The sequence below is a fragment of the Trematosphaeria pertusa genome (genome assembly GCF_010094035.1).
Source record: "Trematosphaeria pertusa strain CBS 122368 unplaced genomic scaffold BU26scaffold_12, whole genome shotgun sequence".
Lineage (NCBI taxonomy): Eukaryota > Fungi > Ascomycota > Dothideomycetes > Pleosporales > Trematosphaeriaceae > Trematosphaeria > Trematosphaeria pertusa.
In genome coordinates, this window is record NW_022987223.1 from 1,262,195 (window position 1) to 1,281,922 (window position 19,728).

General features: G+C 53.6%; 10 protein-coding genes across 10 annotated transcripts; 2 read left to right on the top strand and 8 right to left on the bottom strand.

Moving 5' to 3' along the window:
• Positions 1–595: 595 nt before the first annotated feature.
• On the bottom strand, positions 596–1,735 carry BU26DRAFT_432676 (uncharacterized protein; the record flags this gene model as incomplete). The annotated part of the gene is made up of 2 exons (XM_033823987.1): positions 596–1,042; positions 1,106–1,735. Coding segments are annotated over 2 exons (1,077 nt in total), but the record flags the coding sequence as incomplete, so codon positions are not given.
• Positions 1,736–2,195: 460 nt separating this feature from the next.
• BU26DRAFT_462757 (MFS general substrate transporter) lies at positions 2,196–4,418 on the bottom strand. Its single transcript, XM_033825103.1, has 7 exons — positions 4,092–4,418; positions 3,970–4,041; positions 3,778–3,910; positions 3,626–3,730; positions 3,256–3,579; positions 2,983–3,193; positions 2,196–2,936 (listed from the first exon to the last, which is right to left on the bottom strand). Exons 1-7 carry the CDS (start codon positions 4,179–4,181, stop codon positions 2,315–2,317), a joined length of 1,557 nt encoding a protein of 518 aa, XP_033680759.1. The 5' UTR covers positions 4,182–4,418; the 3' UTR covers positions 2,196–2,314.
• A 119-nt stretch (positions 4,419–4,537) lies between these two features.
• BU26DRAFT_522142 (TMS membrane protein/tumor differentially expressed protein) lies at positions 4,538–6,305 on the top strand. Its single transcript, XM_033829710.1, has 4 exons — positions 4,538–4,612; positions 4,665–4,744; positions 4,815–5,403; positions 5,450–6,305. The coding sequence occupies exons 1-4, from the start codon at positions 4,562–4,564 to the stop codon at positions 6,182–6,184; spliced, it is 1,455 nt and encodes a 484-aa protein (XP_033680760.1). The 5' UTR covers positions 4,538–4,561; the 3' UTR covers positions 6,185–6,305.
• A 277-nt stretch (positions 6,306–6,582) lies between these two features.
• On the bottom strand, positions 6,583–7,713 carry BU26DRAFT_490097 (uncharacterized protein; the record flags this gene model as incomplete). Its single annotated transcript, XM_033826044.1, has 1 exon — positions 6,583–7,713. One exon carries the CDS (start codon positions 7,711–7,713, stop codon positions 6,583–6,585), a length of 1,131 nt encoding a protein of 376 aa, XP_033680761.1.
• Positions 7,714–7,929: 216 nt separating this feature from the next.
• On the top strand, positions 7,930–8,489 carry BU26DRAFT_553569 (CSE2-domain-containing protein; the record flags this gene model as incomplete). The annotated part of the gene is made up of 2 exons (XM_033832215.1): positions 7,930–7,998; positions 8,050–8,489. Coding segments are annotated over exons 1-2 (480 nt in total), but the record flags the coding sequence as incomplete, so codon positions are not given.
• A 1,579-nt stretch (positions 8,490–10,068) lies between these two features.
• On the bottom strand, positions 10,069–10,713 carry BU26DRAFT_522144 (uncharacterized protein). The gene has a single exon (XM_033829711.1). The coding sequence runs from the start codon at positions 10,558–10,560 to the stop codon at positions 10,282–10,284; it is 279 nt and encodes a 92-aa protein (XP_033680763.1). The 5' UTR covers positions 10,561–10,713; the 3' UTR covers positions 10,069–10,281.
• A 207-nt stretch (positions 10,714–10,920) lies between these two features.
• Positions 10,921–11,427, bottom strand: BU26DRAFT_508362 (uncharacterized protein; the record flags this gene model as incomplete). The annotated part of the gene is made up of 1 exon (XM_033827069.1): positions 10,921–11,427. One exon carries the CDS (start codon positions 11,425–11,427, stop codon positions 10,921–10,923), a length of 507 nt encoding a protein of 168 aa, XP_033680764.1.
• A 1,212-nt stretch (positions 11,428–12,639) lies between these two features.
• BU26DRAFT_607943 (uncharacterized protein) lies at positions 12,640–14,175 on the bottom strand. The gene has a single exon (XM_033835805.1). The coding sequence runs from the start codon at positions 14,167–14,169 to the stop codon at positions 12,835–12,837; it is 1,335 nt and encodes a 444-aa protein (XP_033680765.1). The 5' UTR covers positions 14,170–14,175; the 3' UTR covers positions 12,640–12,834.
• A 1,037-nt stretch (positions 14,176–15,212) lies between these two features.
• Positions 15,213–17,137, bottom strand: BU26DRAFT_553571 (uncharacterized protein; the record flags this gene model as incomplete). Its single annotated transcript, XM_033832216.1, has 2 exons — positions 15,213–16,986; positions 17,076–17,137. 2 exons carry the CDS (start codon positions 17,135–17,137, stop codon positions 15,213–15,215), a joined length of 1,836 nt encoding a protein of 611 aa, XP_033680766.1.
• Positions 17,138–18,682: 1,545 nt separating this feature from the next.
• Positions 18,683–19,422, bottom strand: BU26DRAFT_522146 (uncharacterized protein; the record flags this gene model as incomplete). Its single annotated transcript, XM_033829712.1, has 1 exon — positions 18,683–19,422. A coding segment is annotated over exon 1 (308 nt), but the record flags the coding sequence as incomplete, so codon positions are not given.
• Between the last annotated feature and the right edge of the window lie 306 nt (positions 19,423–19,728).

Consider the following 19,728-nt stretch of genomic DNA (forward strand, 5'->3'; position numbering starts at 1 on the left):
TACTGGTGGGCTGCTCAGCATGTCTTAGACTAGATAGGATTAGCTTTGATGAATTATGACTAGCGCTGAGATCGGGATGCATTATGTATACCATAGTGCTTGGGCGTTGTGGGTGTGTGTAGTGTATCGAAGGCCGTCAGGGCATAATAAACACTGGTCTATTTCGCTTCGGAATACGGGGTGAAGGCCTTCAGGAGGACCTTTGCGTAGGTCAGATATCGAGGCTGTTGGTAACATATTTGTTGTATCGATGCTTGCTAGTGTCCATGATACCGTGAGGAGAGATAGGCAAGCTTAACTAGCGGGTTAGTTACACTTGCAGAAGCCTGCACAGTAGGCCAAGGTTCAGCGCAGCAACCCAATTTGTATCATGTCAGGAATGGGAAGCGAAGATATTCAGTAGAACGTTTGCTTGTGTAGAAAGTAGAAGTACAGGGAGTAACGAATACTGAAGAGGAAACCATTTCCCCGTTGCTTTGCCCGATGCGTTTTCATCCCATCCCAAATACTAGGTATCCCATCCCATTCCATTCCATAAACACCATCACCGGCGAGGAAAATCAACGAACGCCATGTCTCACCAAGCCGAGCTAGCTCACGGATGCTGATGCACCTGACTGACCTGCCCACCTTGTGCCGGCCCACCAAACTCGCTCTCGTCGTCGCTGCCGATATCGGTCCAGCTGGACGGCGTCATGATTCCTCTGTTATCGCCCTGCCCCAGCTCACTGAATCCAGCCTCCGAGAAGCCAGCTTCTGTGAAGCCGCCCTCGGAGAAGCCCTCGGAGCGCGCGTCGTGGTCTGTGTCGTTCTGCATGCTCAGCACGGCGATGTCGTCGGCGTGGCTGCCTACTACGGAGGCGCCGGTGAAGGCGGAGTGTTCGGAGCGCGGAGTTAGTGTGCCGGTCGAAATGTGCTCTGCTTCTTCTTCGGAGTTGTTCGCGGGGGCGGCTTGTGCTGCGTGGGAAGAGGACGTGAAGGAGTAGAAGGATTGCGCGGCGTGGTCCGTCTCGTCAGCTTCGGATTGCGGAATTGATGCTGTCTGGGGGTTCTCGGGCTGCGGGTGCATGGACTCGGGGGTGAGGTCGATGAGTGTGCCGGCGACGGGAGGGGAGGCGGGTCCGTCGGCCTCTAGGGTGGCGGAGGTCTCGCGGGAAGCGGTTCCGGGCTCGATGTACGTGAAGGGCTTGGGCGAGGGGGCTTCCTCGTCGTCGCGGTCGAACAGGACGTTCTCATCGGCGAAGGGGTTCGCGGCAGCAGAGCCAGCAGCGAAGCAGGCCCCGCCCCGCTTCCTCAGCCCGTTGTCCATCGCTTCCGCACCCGTAGCTGTCGAGTCGTCTCTCCGGAGCATGCCATCACTGCCGACTAGCTGGTCGAAGCTCCGCTGGCTCGCGGCCGTCTTTCTCCGCTGCCGCCGCTCCGCCATCTCGATATCCTCGCTCCCAATCCGCGCAAGCTCGTCCAAATCCACTGCCACACCCTCCTCGCGCGCCCTCCTTATCAGCTCATTTCGGTTCCTTTTGACCAGCTCCTCACGCCTCCGCTTCCTACTGTCGTAGTCGTCCGACGACTCCGACGGGCGGCGGGGCTGGATCTCGTCGCCCAGAGAGTGCAGCGCGATAGCGATCTTGCGGCGCGACTGGTCGACCCACTGGCGGACCTGCGGGGACTCGTAGATGGCGATGCCGGCGGCGACGATGACGGAGGCGGCGATGATGAGGCCTGTGGTGAGAGGGTGAGCAGGCCGGCGGCGCAGCGGGGTACGGGCGGACGAGTGGGGAGAAGTAGAACGACGGCCGCCCGATCCTGCAAGCAGGTTGGCATTTGAAGCTCATCATGGAGAAGAGGAAACGGGAAACAGGAAAGGGGAGACACAGAGGGCACAGCAGCAGCGACGTGCATGGAGCTCAGCTCACCTTTGGCCAGTGGCGCAGGCATTTCGACGGTGCTATGTTCCGGTCTGTTACTCTCGCTCGTTCAGATTAGTGTGGTTGTGCGTCGGAGTCCCAGGAGGTAGGAGTGTACAGTTAACACATGCGAGGATTAAAGGAATATTGCAGCCTGGCGGCTTGCGAAGAGCAGCGTGGAAGGTGCTCGAGCTGGGGCGGTGTCGTCGTAAGTACTGCCGCCACCCACGTCCGAGCGCCTTTGGTGGGGTCGCCTCGCCGTGGAGAGACCTTGGCTGGCGCTAACGGCTAATCTTGGAAAAGGCTCGTCACTGGAACAATTCATTGTTGCTCTTTGACTACGTAAATCCCAAGTCTATATTTCTCCAGACGCCCCCGAAGACGTAGGTACAGAGTATCGTGATCGATCAAGCGTCACGATGGCCCTCGTGTTGCTCCTCTTGCCGCCTCCTGACCGCGTGCTCATGCCGGATGCCCCAGAAACATGCCAGAATACCCAGAGCGCTTGAAGCTAGGGTGACATAGTACGCGGCCCGGTAGCAGTTCAACCCTTCGTCACAGCTCCGCTCGCCGCCAGGCTGGATCTCGGAATGCGAGTCGTACACAGCTCCGTAGAACAGGTTGTATATGTTTCCGCTCACGACCGGGGCGAGCGTCATGAACCCCCAGTTGACTGCGAAACCGTCCGGTCCGAAGGCGTCCACGACCAGTGCTGGGAACACCCCGAAAAGGACGCCATATGCCAGACCGCACAGCCCCGACACCGCCCACAATTGGTTTGGGTTCTCAATCCGGATTGCGCAGATTTGAGCAAGCATGAAAATGGTAGCCGATATGGCAGCACACCAGAACCGGGACATCTGTAGCCTCTTTACGATAATGTCGGAGCCGATGCCGGACGAAAGTCGTCCTAGGAAGGAGCAAACGGAGATAATCGAGACGTGCCAGAGCTGGCGATGCGCAACAAAGTCCTTGTTCGCAGAGTCATCCCAGTGGTTCCAGAGCGCTTGGACGTCGTGTCCAATGTTGCTGTGGGGGTCAGCGGCTGCTTCCAAGAGTTCCCCGAACCACGTACTTGATAGTCATCAATCCGACGCCGGTCAGCAAGCCCATGAGTATCCACAGCTGCCAGAACTCAATCTTGTATAGCAATGCCAGTCCAGTAACATCTAAACAATGTGAGTGACTCGACTTCTTACTAGCGGTGTCGTCCTCGGGTGGAATATCGCCCGGGCCTGACAGGAGGGAGGAGGTTTCGTCTGAATCGCCATCCTGTTCGTCATCGTCTGCAGTGAAATGGTTGGCAACTGACAAGGGGCGGAACCTGGAAAAGAGAAAGGAGACTTACTTGGTTCAGGCTGCGGCATCGCGGAGCGGCTGTGCTTGTCGCCGTGTGGCTTGGTTCGATGCAGGAGATTGGAGTCCCTCCGAGAACGCTCGCTGGTGGGTAGCACTGCGTAGCCGCTGCCGCTCTTGTGGTCGACAACGTGGAGGAACGGTACCGAGACCAAGACAAGGAGGGAGGTGCCGAAGGAAAGGAAGAGGAGTAATCCCGACGTGTTTCCAGGAAATGCGATTCCCGCTATGAGGGTGTAGAAGAACGCGCTCAGACCGAACGCAGCTAACGGGAACGCCGTCGCCGTCCCGCGGTGCGTCGGCCAGTTGAGGGTTGCTGTTGAGGTTAGCAATTCAAAAACACAGGATATAGCGGCTGGTACCTGTCTTCAAAGAGCCTTGAAATGCAGCACAGCTGCCCACGCCAGACAGAAACGAACAGAACGATATGAGAGCGAGGCTCATAGACCCAGGGCCTTTATCGTATGCTGCAGGACGTCAGCCTCCAATCTTGCACTATGCCCAGACGCCGTACCAATGTGGATTGGGAAGTATCCAGCAAGCAGCGCTGCCATGCCAATCAAAGCCGCTAGTCGAGGGCTCTTTCTATCCGTGATCATGCCCATGGGTATGCCCGAGGCGTACATTCCGAGGTTCGCTGCGGTCCCCTGGATTTGTCTGTGAGGAAACGGCTACAAGGCGTGAAGGGGAAGGGCGGCAACCGTACGATGACATTGCTTTGCGTCGCAGACAGCTGCAGCTTCTCGGCGAACTGCGGCGCCCATGCTGAGTAGGCATACTGCGACATATCAGGAGGTATCCATGGAGCCCGAGCCATATCAGACGTACGTTTGTGCCGCAGGCCAGAGAGATGGCAGTCGCTGCGACGACGGATACAATCCGCGTCTTCTTGTGCGTCGCCTTCTCCGCGACGGTCATGTTCGCTCGCGGTGAGCGTGGAAGCGGTGCAGTCACGGCGCTGGCATCGAGTCTGTGGGTCGCGTTGATATCGGCAGTTCAGGGCCGAGGGAGGCCGGGCCAGCTGATACCTGGGTAGAGTCAGGGGACACGGAAGGGAGGTCAAAGGCTGTGGAACGACAGAAGAGAATTCAACGAGCGACAGGATGACCTTAGATCACACCTCTAACTGCCTGTTGAACTGAGAAGTGAAGTAGATGGGTGGTGAAGCTGATAGCCGCCAAACGGAGATAAGATAGCCAAGCCAAGCCAAGCATCGCGAGCCCGGCCGCAAGTGAAGGTAAACGTCACCGGGCATCGCTCGCTCTCCGCAGACACACCACCACTCCTCCACCGCAACCATGGGCGCTGCTCTATCCGTCCCGTTTATGCTTCTCCCGAGCGTCGGCACAGTATGCATGCTCCCCTACAGTGCGACTCCGCGATGCTAACAGGCCCGTACAGCTAACGGGCGTTGCCGCCTCGTGCTGCGGCGCTGCGACCTGCAGCGCCGTCTTCAGTTCGTGCGGGAAGTGTGGAAATAGGTGCGCGATGCCCTCTCCTGCGCAGTCGCAGTCGCAGTCGCAGACGGACGCCTTAGCTAACGGCGTGCAGTATTGCTACCCGTATCGCATACGCCCTCATCCTCCTCGTCAACTCCATCGTCTCCTGGATCATGCTCACAGACTGGGCCATGAAGAAGCTCTCGCACCTTACCCTCGACTACGTCGACATCAAATGCCACGGCGAGCAGTGCTACGGATATGTCGCCGTCCAGCGCATCAACTTTGCGCTCGGCTTCTTCCACGTAATCATGGCTATGATGCTCATCGGCGTCCGCAGCTCCAAGGACGGGCGCGCGCCTATCCAGAACGGCTTCTGGGGCCCTAAGATCCTCGCCTGGATCCTCATGGTCGTCCTTACCTTCTTTATACCGAACTCGTTCTTCATCGTCTGGGGCAACTATTTTGCCATGATTGGCGCCTGCCTGTTCCTGCTCATCGGCCTCATTCTGCTCGTCGATTTGGCCCACAACTGGGCCGAATATTGCCAGGAGAAGATCGAGGTTACGGAATCCAGGATCTGGACGGTTCTCCTCGTCGGTTCCGCGCTGTTCATGTATCTGGCTTCGTTCGCTATGACCGTCGTCATGTACATCTACTTCGCAAGAAGCGGATGCGGCATGAACCAGGCAGCCATTACGGTATGTCCTCCAAGCGCTGTCACAGCACGTGCGCTAACATCTTTAGATCAACTTGCTACTGCTCCTAATTTCCTCTGTCATTTCCATCCATCCCGCCGTTCAGAACGTTAATCCCCGGGCCGGGCTTGCTCAGTCGGCTATCGTCGCCATCTATTGCACATATCTAACCATGTCCGCCGTCGGCATGGAGCCCGACGATCACCAATGCAATCCTCTGATCCGCGCTCGCGGAACGCGCAAGGCCACCGTTGTCATCGGCGCAATCGTCACCTTCGTCACCGTCGCGTACACTACCACCCGTGCCGCAACCTACGGTCTCGCCCTCGGCGCGCAAGGCAATTCCTATGGCAACGGCTACTCCCGCGTCGGGACCGAAGACTACGAGCACGGCCTCGTCACTCAACAGCCCGAATCCCGCCGTGAAATGCGCCAAGCAGCTCTCCGCGCCGCCGTGGAAAGCGGTTCGCTCCCCGCATCCGCCCTCGACGACACCGACAGCGACGATGAAGACGATGCACCCACTAAGAGTCGTGATGACGAGCGTAACGCAACACAGTACAACTATTCGCTGTTCCACATTATCTTCTTGCTTAGCACCATGTGGGTGGCCACACTGCTGACCACCAACTTCGATGAGAAGGACATGCAAAATGATTTCGTGCCTGTGGGTAGGACGTACTGGGCCAGCTGGGCGAAGATTATTAGTGCGTGGGTGTGTTATGGCATTTATGGGTGGAGTTTGGTAGCGCCGCTTGTTTTGCCGGATCGGTTTGACTACTGATGAGTTGGGGAAGCATGGCATGGGAGACTGGTCGTTGATCTGATGTTCATGGGAGAGTGTATTATTATGGGTGTCATACGCTTGTAGAGTACCTGTTGAACTACTGCATATTGCCCAGCCTGGCAACCACGGTGATGTCGAGCAGATTCTAACTGCGCTTCTTGTGGGCGGAAGCACCTCAGGCTCTCGTATGGCGTCTGCTGCGAGTCCGCTCGTGACGGCTGGAGATTGCAGCCAGGCTCCCCTGGGTGCAATCGTGGGCTGAAGGCCCCCAGGACCTCAGATACAAAGGCGGCCATCTTGATGTGCGCCAGTTGTGTGTCGGCTTCCTGCGTCGTCGTCCTCTGACTCGCCGGCTTAGGCATTCGTAGGTTATGCGCGCTTCCGGTTGTCGCTCTTCATCCTTCTTCAACGATTGTCTTGACTTTGTTCTTCGAGCCTTTTGGGCGGCCGCGCTTCTTGGGGGCTTCTACTGCTACGGCTAAGAGCGTGGTCTTGTTCTTGGATCCGGGAGGTCTTCCTTTCTTCTTCGCGGATGTAGGCGCGGCTTTTGTAGCAGCTGCCGTAGCAGCTTTCCTCGCTACCTTCGATCTATTTTTCTTTACCACCTTTGTGACTGCTGCTCTCTTCTGGCTCTTGGTTGCTTTCCGTGGCGTCCGCGTAATAAATTGTTCCTCCGCGCCCACGATAACCCCCATCAACTTCACCGTTTCCTCGTCTAAACCCTCTCTATCCGGAAAGATCGGCGATCCCATCCACGTCAACTGAATATCTTTCATTGTGCCCGCACTTTGGAACTGCTCCGCAACCTTCTCCTTAGACTTTCCTCTGCGGGTGCAACCGTCCTCTTCCTCATCCTGCTCTGTGACCCCCAGAAGCAGTGCCCGTGGTGTATGTCGAAGAGTAACACCCACACCCTCCAACCCCCTCTCTGAGGCTGCACGGTTCCAGATAAACTGCTTGATAGTCCCGCTCCTCGAGATCTTCATGAATCCTAGCGGCCATCGACTCATCCCCAGTGCTTGCAACACGCCCCTCGAAGCATTCTGCGTTGTCGCCAGCAAGCCCAGCACATCTTTCTTCCGCCACTCAGCCGGTATGCCCTGGAACGAGCCCTCTAACTCTCGTATATGCGACGGGTTGCAGCTAATCTTCCTCGCTTTGCATTGCACAATAACGGGCAGCGGCTCGCGGAGCGGCGGCAGGATCCAATGCCCTATGAGGTCGATGCCAGCGTCGTGCTTGCGGCCTGTTCGAAGAAGGGAGAAGCCCAGGCGGCGGAGGGAGAGCGCGGAGACGTATTCGTAGTGCGTGCCTACATAGACTGTGCGCGACGGAGCGAGGTTTGCGCGGGTTGCGTATTCCAGGAACGAGGGGAGCGAATTGTGGTGGATGGAACCGGGCGAGACGATTAGTTTCGGGAGATCAATCGGCGCGGCATTTGTCGCAGATGTCGTGACTATTCGTCGGGGGAGCCGCAGCGTGGGGAGGGTTTGCTGGATGCATGATGGGCGGAGAAGAGGACGCATTACGAGTAAGAAGGAGAAAGCAGCGGATTAGAAAACATATTTACAAGAAGGAACAACCAGAAGAGAATTGATGCAGCAGAGTGTTCTGGGTGGGTGGAAGTCGGAGCATGTCGCGTAAACTGTGGTGAAGTGCCAAGCCTAGACGCGTGAAGCTAGTTCAGCCCTATGCGGAGCTCGCGAGAGCTCCACCTTCAATAGTAAGCTCCTCCCCTCGCAACCACCACAACCACAACAGCCCACACAATGGCCGACATACTCACCCAGATACAAGATGAGCTAGACATGGTGCCTGCCCTATCGTCCTCGCCCCTGAAGGAGCCCAACTGACGTTTCTAGCTGCTCCACCAAATGCAAGCCTCCCTCACCTACATCAAAACCCGCGCGCCACCCGCCCCGATTCCCGGCCAACCGCTGCTCTCCTCCTTCGCCGAGCACGAGGCCCAAGCCGCTGCACAGTCGCAATCTAGCTCCCACCCGTCTCAACCGTCACAAGCGCCTGCTACTCCAGCAGCGCCGCTAGCGCCGCCCTCGCAAGAAGAATTCCAAAAGGACATCCGCGAGCTGAGCAGGGATCTGCTGCTGAAGGAGCAGCAGATTGAGATTTTGGTCGGGAGCTTGCCGGGCTTGAACACGAGTGAGAAGGAACAGGTTGAGCGCATGAAGGAGCTGGAACGGCAGCTGGAGGAGATCGAGGGCGAGAGGTTGGCTGCGGTCAAGGAGAAGGAGGTCCTGGTCAGGAAGGTTGAGGATCGGATAGGAAGCATTAGAGGAGTCCGGTGAGGGGGTAAGAAGGACGAGGCTGGCTTGAGATATACCCTCGGAGTTGTGTTGCTATCCCTGCTCCAGATATACATGATGGAGAGTGGCTTGGTATAATGGGGCGTGAGTGTCTTCGGACGACCACACGAAGAACTGGAGTCCATCTACCAGTAACCTGCCGATATATGATATCCGGTAAATGGTTGAAAGCTTACTGGTGGCATACCTCCCCTCCGGTTCAATTCGACTCAGTCCCATCTTTCCAAAAGGAATACCACCTCCCCGTGGTGGTTCCTGTCGGCCACGTTTCAGCACGCGTCTTTGTTATTCTTCTTCACACTTAGGTCTCTCTTCGCAAGCGTCCAGACCAGCAAAAAGGGCAAAAACATACAACAGCGGGTATTCGCCAGTGGTCACCCACCTGACTACTAATCCGCCGGTCGAAGGCTTAACGTATGGGGAGCGAACGGGACCCGGTGCGACAATTTCGCCTATGGTCGTATGTGCTACTTCTATCCAAAAATGCGGTATTTATCTGGAAAGAGTTGAGATGAAAGTGGGAGCTTCCGTCCCAACTTTAGTAGTGGCCAAGCGGTTCTTGGCGCCTACGATATCTTATTCTCGGACTGACTGGAGAAGGGAACGTGTGCTGATAGACACAGACTTAGCCATGTACAATTTACGCTGACTGTAGTCCCAGACGCGCCGTAAGCGTCGTTGAAGAGGGAAGAGCTACATTCTTCGAGCATCGCTATTGATGAACGTAAGCCGTACAATGTCAGCTCTCGCCCTCCCAGCCATGCTCCTTACTCTAGTCTTGCACACTCCCATGCTCGCCACCGTCTTCTGAACAACAAGTCTAGCCCACTAGAATTGTCTTCTTCTCCCCTTGGGGTTTTGGCGCGGACGATCCCCCTTCCCCCTTCCATGGATTGTAAGTCAGCTTTACTATCTCCATTACCATGTTTACAACACCTGCGTCAACTTCCTGAAGGCATTATTCGATCTCCTGCTTCTTCCTGAATCTATTCGCTCGTCCGACTCGGAGCCGTCGTATTCCGTTCTCAATCCCTTGGAGCTCGTCGAGGATGTATTTTTTTTTTGGTGAGGAATGCTGATGGAAGGTTGCCCAAAGCATGTCAATGCGGGCGCGTAGATGCGATCCAAAAGCGGAATTCTCGTGTAGGAGATCGACGAAGTTTAGAGCTTCTGGGAGTCGCGAAGAAGGGTCCTCGACCGTGGGTTTCTCTACCGGTGCAGTTGGGATAGTAAAAGGTAAGCCCTCTTTATAGCCTGTATCGTGTTGGAAGCTAGCAATCGTATTATCGCCTGCCCAGTCAGTGTCGTGGGAGCTTGCTACCCTCTTTCTCCCGTCAAATATCTCACGTAAGTTCATTAATATGTCTCTGCGGCTAGAAATCGGGAGGTCCTATTATGGATAACATGGCCTGGGTGTCTTCAACTCACGGTTGCTTTTCTTTTCGAGGACCAGCGCAACGATCTACCTACTTTTTGCTCTTCAAATGAAACAGCTACGCTGCTAAAGTTGTAAAGGTCTGGACTGAGTTGGTAGTTTCTCATTTCCCCGCCTCTAGAGGAACTTCTAACGGCTGCTTTAGATGAATCCTCCTTCCTTCACCTCGTTCAACCGATTCTATCACGACGCATCCAACCGGAAAGGACTTTGGCCTGCTTAAATCTGACTCATCCACCCTCTGCAAGGCCTCTACGATCGATTCATTGCCTTATCGCTCGGCTTCGATCACTATCCCTTCCGTACTTCCTCGGGCCTTGCAATATCCAGAGCTATCATGAAACAGACTCGCTATGTAACCCCATCATTGCTCTCCTCAGCTCGCCGATTGCACCCTCCATCTCCTGAAATGCCGTATTGAGTCTGAGCACGCTGTCCTCCAAGGCCGCGTTTTTCAGTTCCTGATCCTTTCGCAGGGACGTAATTTCATTGTTAAGCTTTCGGAGAGCTTCCTCAACGATAATCAAGTCGCTGTTTAGAATAAAGAATTGCTGCTCTGATAGTGTGATTTGGCGCTTCGGTGGAAGTCGTACAGAAAAGAAGGGAAGCCGCATGTTGGTTTAATGCTGGTGATTCGCCGTGGATCTCGGTAGTGTGTCACTTTATATTGTGGGTGGGGGTGCTTAGATCTATGTTCACGGTCACGCAGTTGTGGAGGTCAGATGACTGACTGATTGCGCAAACGATGGGCCGTCCCGTAATTCTTAGTAGGTGTTACTTGAATGCTATAGCGCTACACACGCCGACTTACAGGCGATTTCTCCCAATACTGCATTAAGTCAAGCTCAAACGCAGAGGCAAACCAGATCTGTAAACACCCTCCTGAAGGCCTTTAAGGCCCTAAACCAACGCAAACCGAACACCGAAAGGGCCAGCCCAACTACCTAAAGCACGCGACCAAAGCACACGATCACTCAACCTGATGAGGGACCATCATGTCCCTTAGCCGGCCTGATCGACGACCTGGGCACGACCTTGACATCGGTGTTACGATCTGCCTTGAGCCTCACCAGTCCCAACTCTTGGTAGAACGGTGAATCGAGCTCGTCATCCACTTCTGACGCAGAGTACGTCGGAGATGGCGTTCGGGATAGCGGTTCACCATCGCTGTCCCATGGCGAGCCCACCGAGGCTGAACTTGGGGATGGAGTGGGCTGCCTTCGCGCCGTGGAGGGAGCTCTACTAGCCTCTTTTCCCTTGAAGAAGAATCTTCTGAACCATGATAAAGTGCTTGGTGGGTTCAATACTTTAATCGCCTGTTTCTCAGCCTTCTTTCGTTGATGTTCGGCCTTGATTTTCGCCCAATTTTCCTTCTCTTCCTGGCGACGCTGCCACTTTCGCTGGGTGTACTCGTCCTCGTCAGGGTCGTCGAAGAGGCCGATACTGCCTGCGTGCAGTTGACCGTGACGGTCAAGAGGCATTGTGAAGGAATTAGAGGTTCGAAGGAACTGTGACCTCGCCTGGCTTGAGTACCGCGATGATCGCGTGAAGATGACGAATACGTGCGCTGGTGGAAACTAACCTTGATATGTCGAGAAGGAAATTCTAAAAGATGGAGTCTAAGGAGCTGGATTTCGTTAGCAAACTTCAGGTACAGGTGATCAGGGTGCGTGTCGCGATCGCCAACGACGGTTTCTCCATTGACAATCGCTAAGTTCACACAACGCAACGACGTGTCATTCAACAGCTTGTCACCAGGTCTAGCCCTGTGCAATCACGACGGCAAATAATTGACACTTTCAACGCGAACATGGAACAGGCGTTTAGTTCATACATACGATGCCGGCAGCGTTAGTGAGCGCAATCACAGAGCGGGGCCAGCAATCTCTGGGTCTGAAGCCCTTGATGGATCATCCGATGGTAAAATAATTCACGGCCGTCCTTTCCCCTGGCCAAGTGGAAAGTGATGCGACTTGAGTGAGTGTATATCCTGTTCTCTAACGCACCGCTAGACAATATACCCCGATCATGCAGGTGCGCATCATAACTTTCACCTCACCATTCCGCTCACCATATCAATACAATATTCCCTTCACCTTATGTGTATACACTTCATCAAATGCGACCTTCGCGCAACCCCTTCAAGATCCCTGTTGTACCACCATACCCAATCCGCGTCCGCCCCTCATGCAAATACTCTAACACTCTTCGCGCGCGCTCCAGTCGTCGTCTGGCAGCTCGATGATCCCCGCCCCTGCACGCCTGTATTGCACTCCAACGCTGCTTCTCGCATTCAGTGAGTATCAGCGATATCCTTCTATGCCACTCCCGCATGTCACGAATCTTGCGCTCTATCTCTGCGGAGCCTGTGGTGTAATCAAAAACCAAGGATGGATTGCGGAAGCCCAGCGGTTGAGTTGCGTTCATCTTTTGTGGAGGATCGCAGGATGGTGGGTGAATGTCTTAGAAGGTGTTGAAGAATGTCAAGTACCTTGCTATGCAGAGATACCGTATTGGATAATTCGATGTTAGTCGTCTTAATAGCGGCGGAGTCCTACTTTATATGCCAGATAACGTAGCTTGTGCGAAGTGACGATTGTTTGCGTGCGAAATTTCCTACCAAACGGAAGACTTAATGGAAAAGTTCTGCACAACGCTGTAGCAAACGCCTGTATGCACACTACGGTAACGCTCCCTTCTGTTTCTATCTAGTATTAGAAACGTTATCTATAATAATATATTAACGCGCTCTTATACTCTCTAAAATACATTCTACGCCGGAAAATAAGTTGTGATGGTATTCTTTCAACGTGTAGCTCTTCCAGCTTGCCGGAGTTCTCGCGCGGGTGCTGCGGAAGGAACTTCCTAGCCCTGACGGGCTCCTGTGCTTAATCTAATGTAGTGGTCATAGATGGCACACCAGTCACGAGCCGTGCACGAGCAATTTCCTCTCGCCTGTGCCAAATGTCGGCACGTCTCTCTTGGAGGCGCAGCCGCTTTTCTGCGTCCGCTTGATCCCGAAGAGTTGAAAAGCCGTCGTAACAGGCACGAGACTCATAGGCTCTGATCTCAGATATGGTTGGCGCGAGAGAGGGACCAAAGCGTGCTTCCAAGAATTCCTGAAAGTAGGCAATAGGCCGAGAGTAAATAGAGACGTCAAGCCCCACGTCTTTCACGGCCAGTGCCTGCTGCTCCAGCTCTTCATTCCCTGTGTGTGAACCGGGGTATTCCTCCTCATCTTCTTCATTGCGCGCTCGGTTGCGATAGAAGTTGATCTTTCTCAACTTCGGGAAAGAAGCCTTTGAGTTCGCGAGTAAGTCAAGAAACCGGGTTAGGAAGCCGGCATTAGCCCATATGGTGATGGCTAGGGTCTCGAGACTGGCGGGGAAGAAATTTGAGGGCTGGGATGCGTTTGTTCTCGATCCGTCGTACGTCTCGTACATGTACACGAGAGCTTCTTTCGAGAGTGACAAGTTGGATAGAGCCTTGCACGCCGCGAAGCTGGATACGGGGGGAGCGTAGCCATAGTCGTCATTGTCCCGGTCGAAGGGGAGCTCGAGATATCGTAGTCTAGGTGCAAGTTCGGCGAACACATCATCAAGGTAGTCGGTGTGTCGGTATGGGACCCGGTTTGCCCGTACGTACGGATCTTCTTTTAAGTCATAGTTCGGGCCAAAAAGCTTACCGAAAACAGGGAAGTATGCCAACTGAGCCGAGCCTGCGAATAGACCACGAAGATTAGGGAGTATGGCAAAGAGTATACCAAGGAACGCATGCTGGTGATCTTCGTCGAGATCACGCGTCCACCGCTCCTTGTTCGCCTCTGCCGTATTGAAGGCAGTGATGACTTCGATGCACTTCTGCTTAAACGGTTTGTCCAACTCAGGAGCGAATGCGACAGGTGCTTCAACGCCATACAGTCCTCTAGAACCTGGTTGGGCTGGCCGACAGCCTTCACGGAAACGCGTGCTCACTTCAACGGTCCGCGCCTTGGTGGCTAAGACCGGGTATTCGAAGTACATGCGGACGAGGCCATGGACGTTGTATATATGTACGACGGGTTGAGTGAGTAAGAGCTCTAGTGCAATAGGTCGGAGTCGCTTGCATGCCGCGGAGAGGCGGACGAGGTCCTGGAGCCGATGGCGGGGTAGATCGGAGAGGTAGTGGTCAAGGATCCTCAGAAGTAGCTCAATGGGAAGACTGAGAAGAGGTGGATTTTCCATGATGTTGTGCCCTTTGGGCAACGTAAAATGTAGCTAGGAGGCATTCAACGAGTTGCGCCGAGGCAGCAGTACAGGCTGACTGGATGCGCGCTAGTGGCAGCTCGCTAAAGCAGCCAATCGGATGAAGGCTGTTGCTTTTCAAGCTCACTTGCCTTCGAATAATGAAGCCTATTCCTGAAACGATTCGGGGCATCATTATTGTTCGGGCAAACAAGATAAGAATACATTACACTAAAGGCAGTTAGGTCTTCTTTTTCATCCGTCAATGCCCTTCTCATCCACCGATTTCTCCGCGTATCCGTCCTTGAACTCCGCCTCGATCGTCTGAGTGCTCTTATCATGCATAGTTGGGGCATGAGCGCTCTTGACCAAGTCCACAAGCACTCAAGTCAGGATGTTGTGGAAGGTTGGCTAGGGCAGGTTGGCTCTAAAATCCAGCGGGTTGTGACGGATGATCATCATCCTTCTTATTCTCCATTCGAAGGTTCTCGATCATGCCTGTTGCAGGCAGTCGGTAACAGAGGGATTATCGATTGGCGAGTTGTTGTTGCCGTGAGGCTCTCTGGTCTCGTCGCCGTACATGCGGGCGAAATATGGCAACCGCATGGAGACTGTTTACATATCGGACAGATGTGAGGATGGTGGATGCGTACGTGCACCATTTCCACAACCTAGACACGACCTGCCCTTAGGAGTTACCCCGTCATGTAGAGAGGAAATATGAATTTTGTCCCGTTGTTTATGCCTACCTTTAATATGCCTACCTTTAATATGCCTACCTTTAATATGCCTACCTTTAATATGCCTACCTTTAATATGCCTACCTTTCATCTAGATACCTTTGTTGTGAGGTGGCAGCGCAAGCCATGGCATGCTAAGCGCGCTCACCACGTGCCTGCATGCAACGTCGCTCTTTTCTATAGTTGTGCCTAGTCGGAACGCACGTCACGTTTCAATAGTCCCCATCGCCTCCCAGCACAGCACCGTAGAAGAGGTTAGTGGCGTCTATGACCGGTGTTGGTGTCTTCTCTCAGATTGAAGTTTTAGACGTCCACTTCCCGAATTTGAGAGCAATCACTCTCAAGGGCCTGGAGATGTTGTAGGAGTACCTGGCGCTTCAACTCCCGCTCTTTGCATTCAGTTCGGATACGCTTTATGTCTTCCGCGAGGGACCGGGATCGAACATTTGCTGCGGTTAAGTCTGCTCGTAGGCGAGCAATGAGCTTCTCGCGCTTGTCTGCTTTGGCCTCAAGAGCTTTCTTCTCCTTCGCCATGGACTTTATAGAGTTCACTGGAAGATGGGAATGTCTAAGCATTCTCTCCATTTCGTCGTTGGCTTGCTTGCAGTGAAGCTCTGCCAAACGGGTGATAGTTCGGCACGCTTCGACTTCAGCGCGCAGCTGATCCTCCCGCTCTTTTGCTGACTGGCGCTCACCATCTACAGCCTCTTTCAAAGTGGCAGCATGACGTTCCTCGGCAGTCCTCAGGGCTTCGAGCGCCTCATCTCGTTCCTTGACTGCGCCCTGGCGTAGCTCGATTTGAAGACGGGATGTCAAGACTTTGAAATCCTGCAGCTCTTCCTCGAGACTCAGGCGAGTGCTCCGCTCTTGTCTAAGCCTTGCCCTAAGGTCACATTCGCGCTGAGAAGCTTCTTCAAGATCCTTTAGCGTGGCCATATAAGCCTCCTTGGACACCGCATCAACCTTGACTTCCGCGGCCTCGGAAGCATCGCCACATCCAACAAGGTAGCTGGGACAGGCTTGGCGCTGTGATTGGATGTCTATCTCTCTTTCATTGACACGATCGGTGCTGCGGCTCGCTATTTTGTGCTGTAACAGAGACAAATCTCCTCGGCCAGCCGATGGATGCATCCCCTGCTCCGTAACTGGGAGGATAATGCATCCAACATCATCTTCATATCTGGTAGCCACTGGCTTTTGCAAGTCCTCTTTGGTTAGTGCTTCAGTGAATGTGGGAGACGAATTTGGTTGGGCTTGTGCTGGTTCCCCGGCTGGCGTTCGAGGGGCCGGCGCGGCCTCGGGCGCAGGAATTCTGTCCCATGCCTTCTTTGTGGCCAATGCGGTATCAGTGGGCCGTGTGAGCGTTGGCGGACTAGTCGGAGGCTCGACATGGCTACCATGCGCATTCGTGGCTCCACTCGAGTTTACATGAGTCGGATTAGTATTTGCCTCCATAACCACTACTGGAGACCGAATGTTCTGGCTTATATAACTTCTGGTGGCTTCGTATGCCAGAGGTGAGCCGGGATGACCCACGGGCTCGAAGTCGCTGCCGGTGGTACTCAGTAGCGGCGAATCCGGGCGCGATATGACATCAAAGTCACTACCTTCGGACGAGAAGATGATGGTCTCCGCTGTGTCAAAGTGAGCTTGATAGCCAGCGCGAAAGCCGCGGAGAGTGTCCTTACCGTCTCCAGCGGTTCCGCTTGGCGAATCGGAAAGATTGATTGTTTCAAGGTCATCTGCGCTGGCAGCGGAGCGACTGAGGAACTCAAATCCGCTAGCGTGGATGAACGAGGTGTTGACCGTGAGTTCTGACGACTGGCCCGGTGAGGGCTGGGGGGATCGGCGTGAGCTATCCGCCATGATGCCGAGGGGAGAGGTATTGCGGTTGTGTATCTCTAAGATCGGTGAGATTGTGTATTTGCGGAGCTCTTGTTGTGGGCAAGGCCTGGTCGCAGTGAGTTCGGGCAAGGAAGGCTTGGCGCAGATATCTCGCAATGCTTCGTCTGTACAGTGAAAGCACTTGGGTGAGATGAGTGAACGCAAAAGTGTGGTCGGTGGATCCAACGCCGGACTAGGATGTCTAACAGAGATAACCCCTAGATGTGGGTTCGCGGCCGAATAAAAGTAAAAGAAATGACCCGAACGTGGGAGACGGCCTACGATATAGAGCTTTGGAGATATCCATAATTCGGTTCGGCTACCCCATTAAAGAAACCGTACATGGTATATCGAAGGGGATCGAGTATATGAATTAGTCTCCAACTCTCTTTGCGGCAACGCCATAATCTGGGGCAGATAAAAGCGCGCACGTGGGCCACTGTGAAAGGGACTGCGTGGGCCTCGGCGCTTCCGAGTGAAAGGAATGGTGAGATATGATGCCGGCATTGCTCTTCGTGATGGATGTGGGTGGGGAGAAGGACGAGGTCTGAAGTTTGACCAGATCGCGCTAAGTGCAAATCGACACTAGTGCTTTCTTGGTATAGTGTAATCACAGCCACTTCTCTGACCTTAGGGGCCACTTTGGACCCTGGCACTGCCTGGGGCAACCCTTCAGCAACGATTTACGTCCCGTCAAGATGTATTGCTGTGTCCCAGGCGCAAGTCCCATACTACCCCGCTGTAGTCTCAGCCCCCGGCTCCCTCCGTCCCGGAGCCTCCCGTTCGCTTGATACCTTGCAGGACCACCTTCTCACTTCCCCGCCGCATCCTCGCTCCTCTCGGCGCTGGACTGTCCGTCCTTTCAGGCCATCTTACATACCGTGGAGCTAGCGGCCCACCAGGTGTCGCAATATTTCGTGATCGCTTACCTCAGCAACCATCAACAAACCTTCCGCCCACCCAAAATCACATACAAACAAGGTTTTTTTATGGTTTTTTGGCAGGAAAGCTATGTGTACGATAATTAAGGCTGTAAATATATATACAGAAGTCTGTACAGGTCGATATTTTGGTGTTGCAGTTGCAAAATAGCCAAGTTACTAGAGCGATGAGCGTACACGACGCCTATCAAGCTTGATAACTTCCGCACAGCGCTATGGCATCTCCTTGATAAATTTCCGTACGTCTTCAAGAGTTATCTTATCCTATTCCTCTTGGAGTATCTTTTTGAGATGGCGAGTAGTACCGTCCCATTCTTCTTCTAGTTCTTCTCCATCTGCTAGGTCATCTGGATAAGTCCTAGGTCTCCATAACCGGCGTTTTGTACGTTCCTTAAGGATGTTCCAGCATCCTTCTGTAGGGTTAAGGTCGGGCGACTGAGCTGGGTAAATTATTGTAGCTATCTAGCTGCTTCTTTTAAGTATAGCGGCGTCGTTATCAGTAGAGCGAGTGCTATAAGAAGGGTTGTTATCCTCTTAGAGAACCTAGGACTTTAGTGCCTGCATACGCGCTTTATGTATAGCCTTAATGTAGTGAGGTAGGACCTTCTTAGAGTAGTACTTTTAAGTTATGTGGTTGCCCTAAGAGTCCTGCTTTACTTTAGGTGGCTTATTAGCCTCCTACTCTCTTACACAGCTCTCGTGCTTTTCCTAAGTCTCGTATTTTAACTTCCTGGGCTTTGGCGGCGGTTTAGGCTTCAGCAGCATATCCTTCTCATTATTGTAAAAGCTTAGTAGAGACTTCTAGTACCAGTTTATCTAGGCGTACATGTGAACTGCGCACCTAGATTTAACCTTATCTACTTTAACAATATTCTCGTTATTATTTCTTGTGCCTCTCTCCCTTAATATACGTGGCTTTTAAAGCCTCTCCGTAGGATTAAAATGTGCCTTATCGGTAAAGTATACGAGGTCCTACCACCTAATAACTAGTTCGTTCTTGTAATCCGCGCCATACTTTACTCTCTTGCCCTTATTATTATCTAATACTGTCTTTGTATAGCCGGCGACGTAGAGTTGAGCTTAATTTTTGCGCGTCCGTAAATTGTACTGGATAGTTCTCTCGCTGGCGTGTATTCCGTAGTGGCGAGCTTAGATGACTAGGGGCTGGTTGCGCACAGGATTTGAAGGCTCTACCATATCGTCAAGTACTTCTTGAGGTATTGTAAAAGGTCTCCCAAGCTTGTGTCCCTTCTTCTGTGCTTTCTGCTTGCGTACACGCCTTATAGCCTTTGGTGTACCCATTAACTTCCTCTCCCGTCGCTATCTACGAGCTGTGGCCTCACCGATCCCATGTTCGCGGGCCAATTCTGTAAAAGTCTTGCCATCGGGCTTTCGATCGGCGTCGTAAAAATATCGAACACGGTGACCAGTATCGTACTCGGGTTGATTTGGGGATTGTAGAGGAGTTCTCGGGCTATCATTTAACATATTAATCGCGAAAATCGGGCCTGGTTTGGTGGAGTAGTAATTGTTGAAGGCTTCAGCTTTAATGGCTGTTTGTTGTTGTTGATGGTTGCTGAGGTAAGCGATCACGAAATATTGCGACACCTGGTGGGCCTCTAGCGTACTCATGATGCTACGCGGCTCTCCACACCTGCCACGTTCGCTGAAAATCCTGCTTCGGTGTGGGCATACCATCTCGAAAGACTAGCTGCACGGCAGTCTATCCGAAAGTGCGACTGCATCTGTCAGGAGAGGAAGCAAGGATGCTTCAGCCGCCTGTGGCGAACCACGATCTCCGCGATCACGTCGTACGTCTCCGCCGCTTTTGGAGCCAAAGCGGGGTAAATGCATCATGCATGGCTCCCGCCGCCCTTTGGATGGCCTGAGACGGTGGTGAGATCAGCAGAAGGGCTATCAATGCGACCAAACCGACGAATGCAAAATACAGTCTCGTATTCCGGGCATCCAGCCCGGACCGTTGACTCACGAAA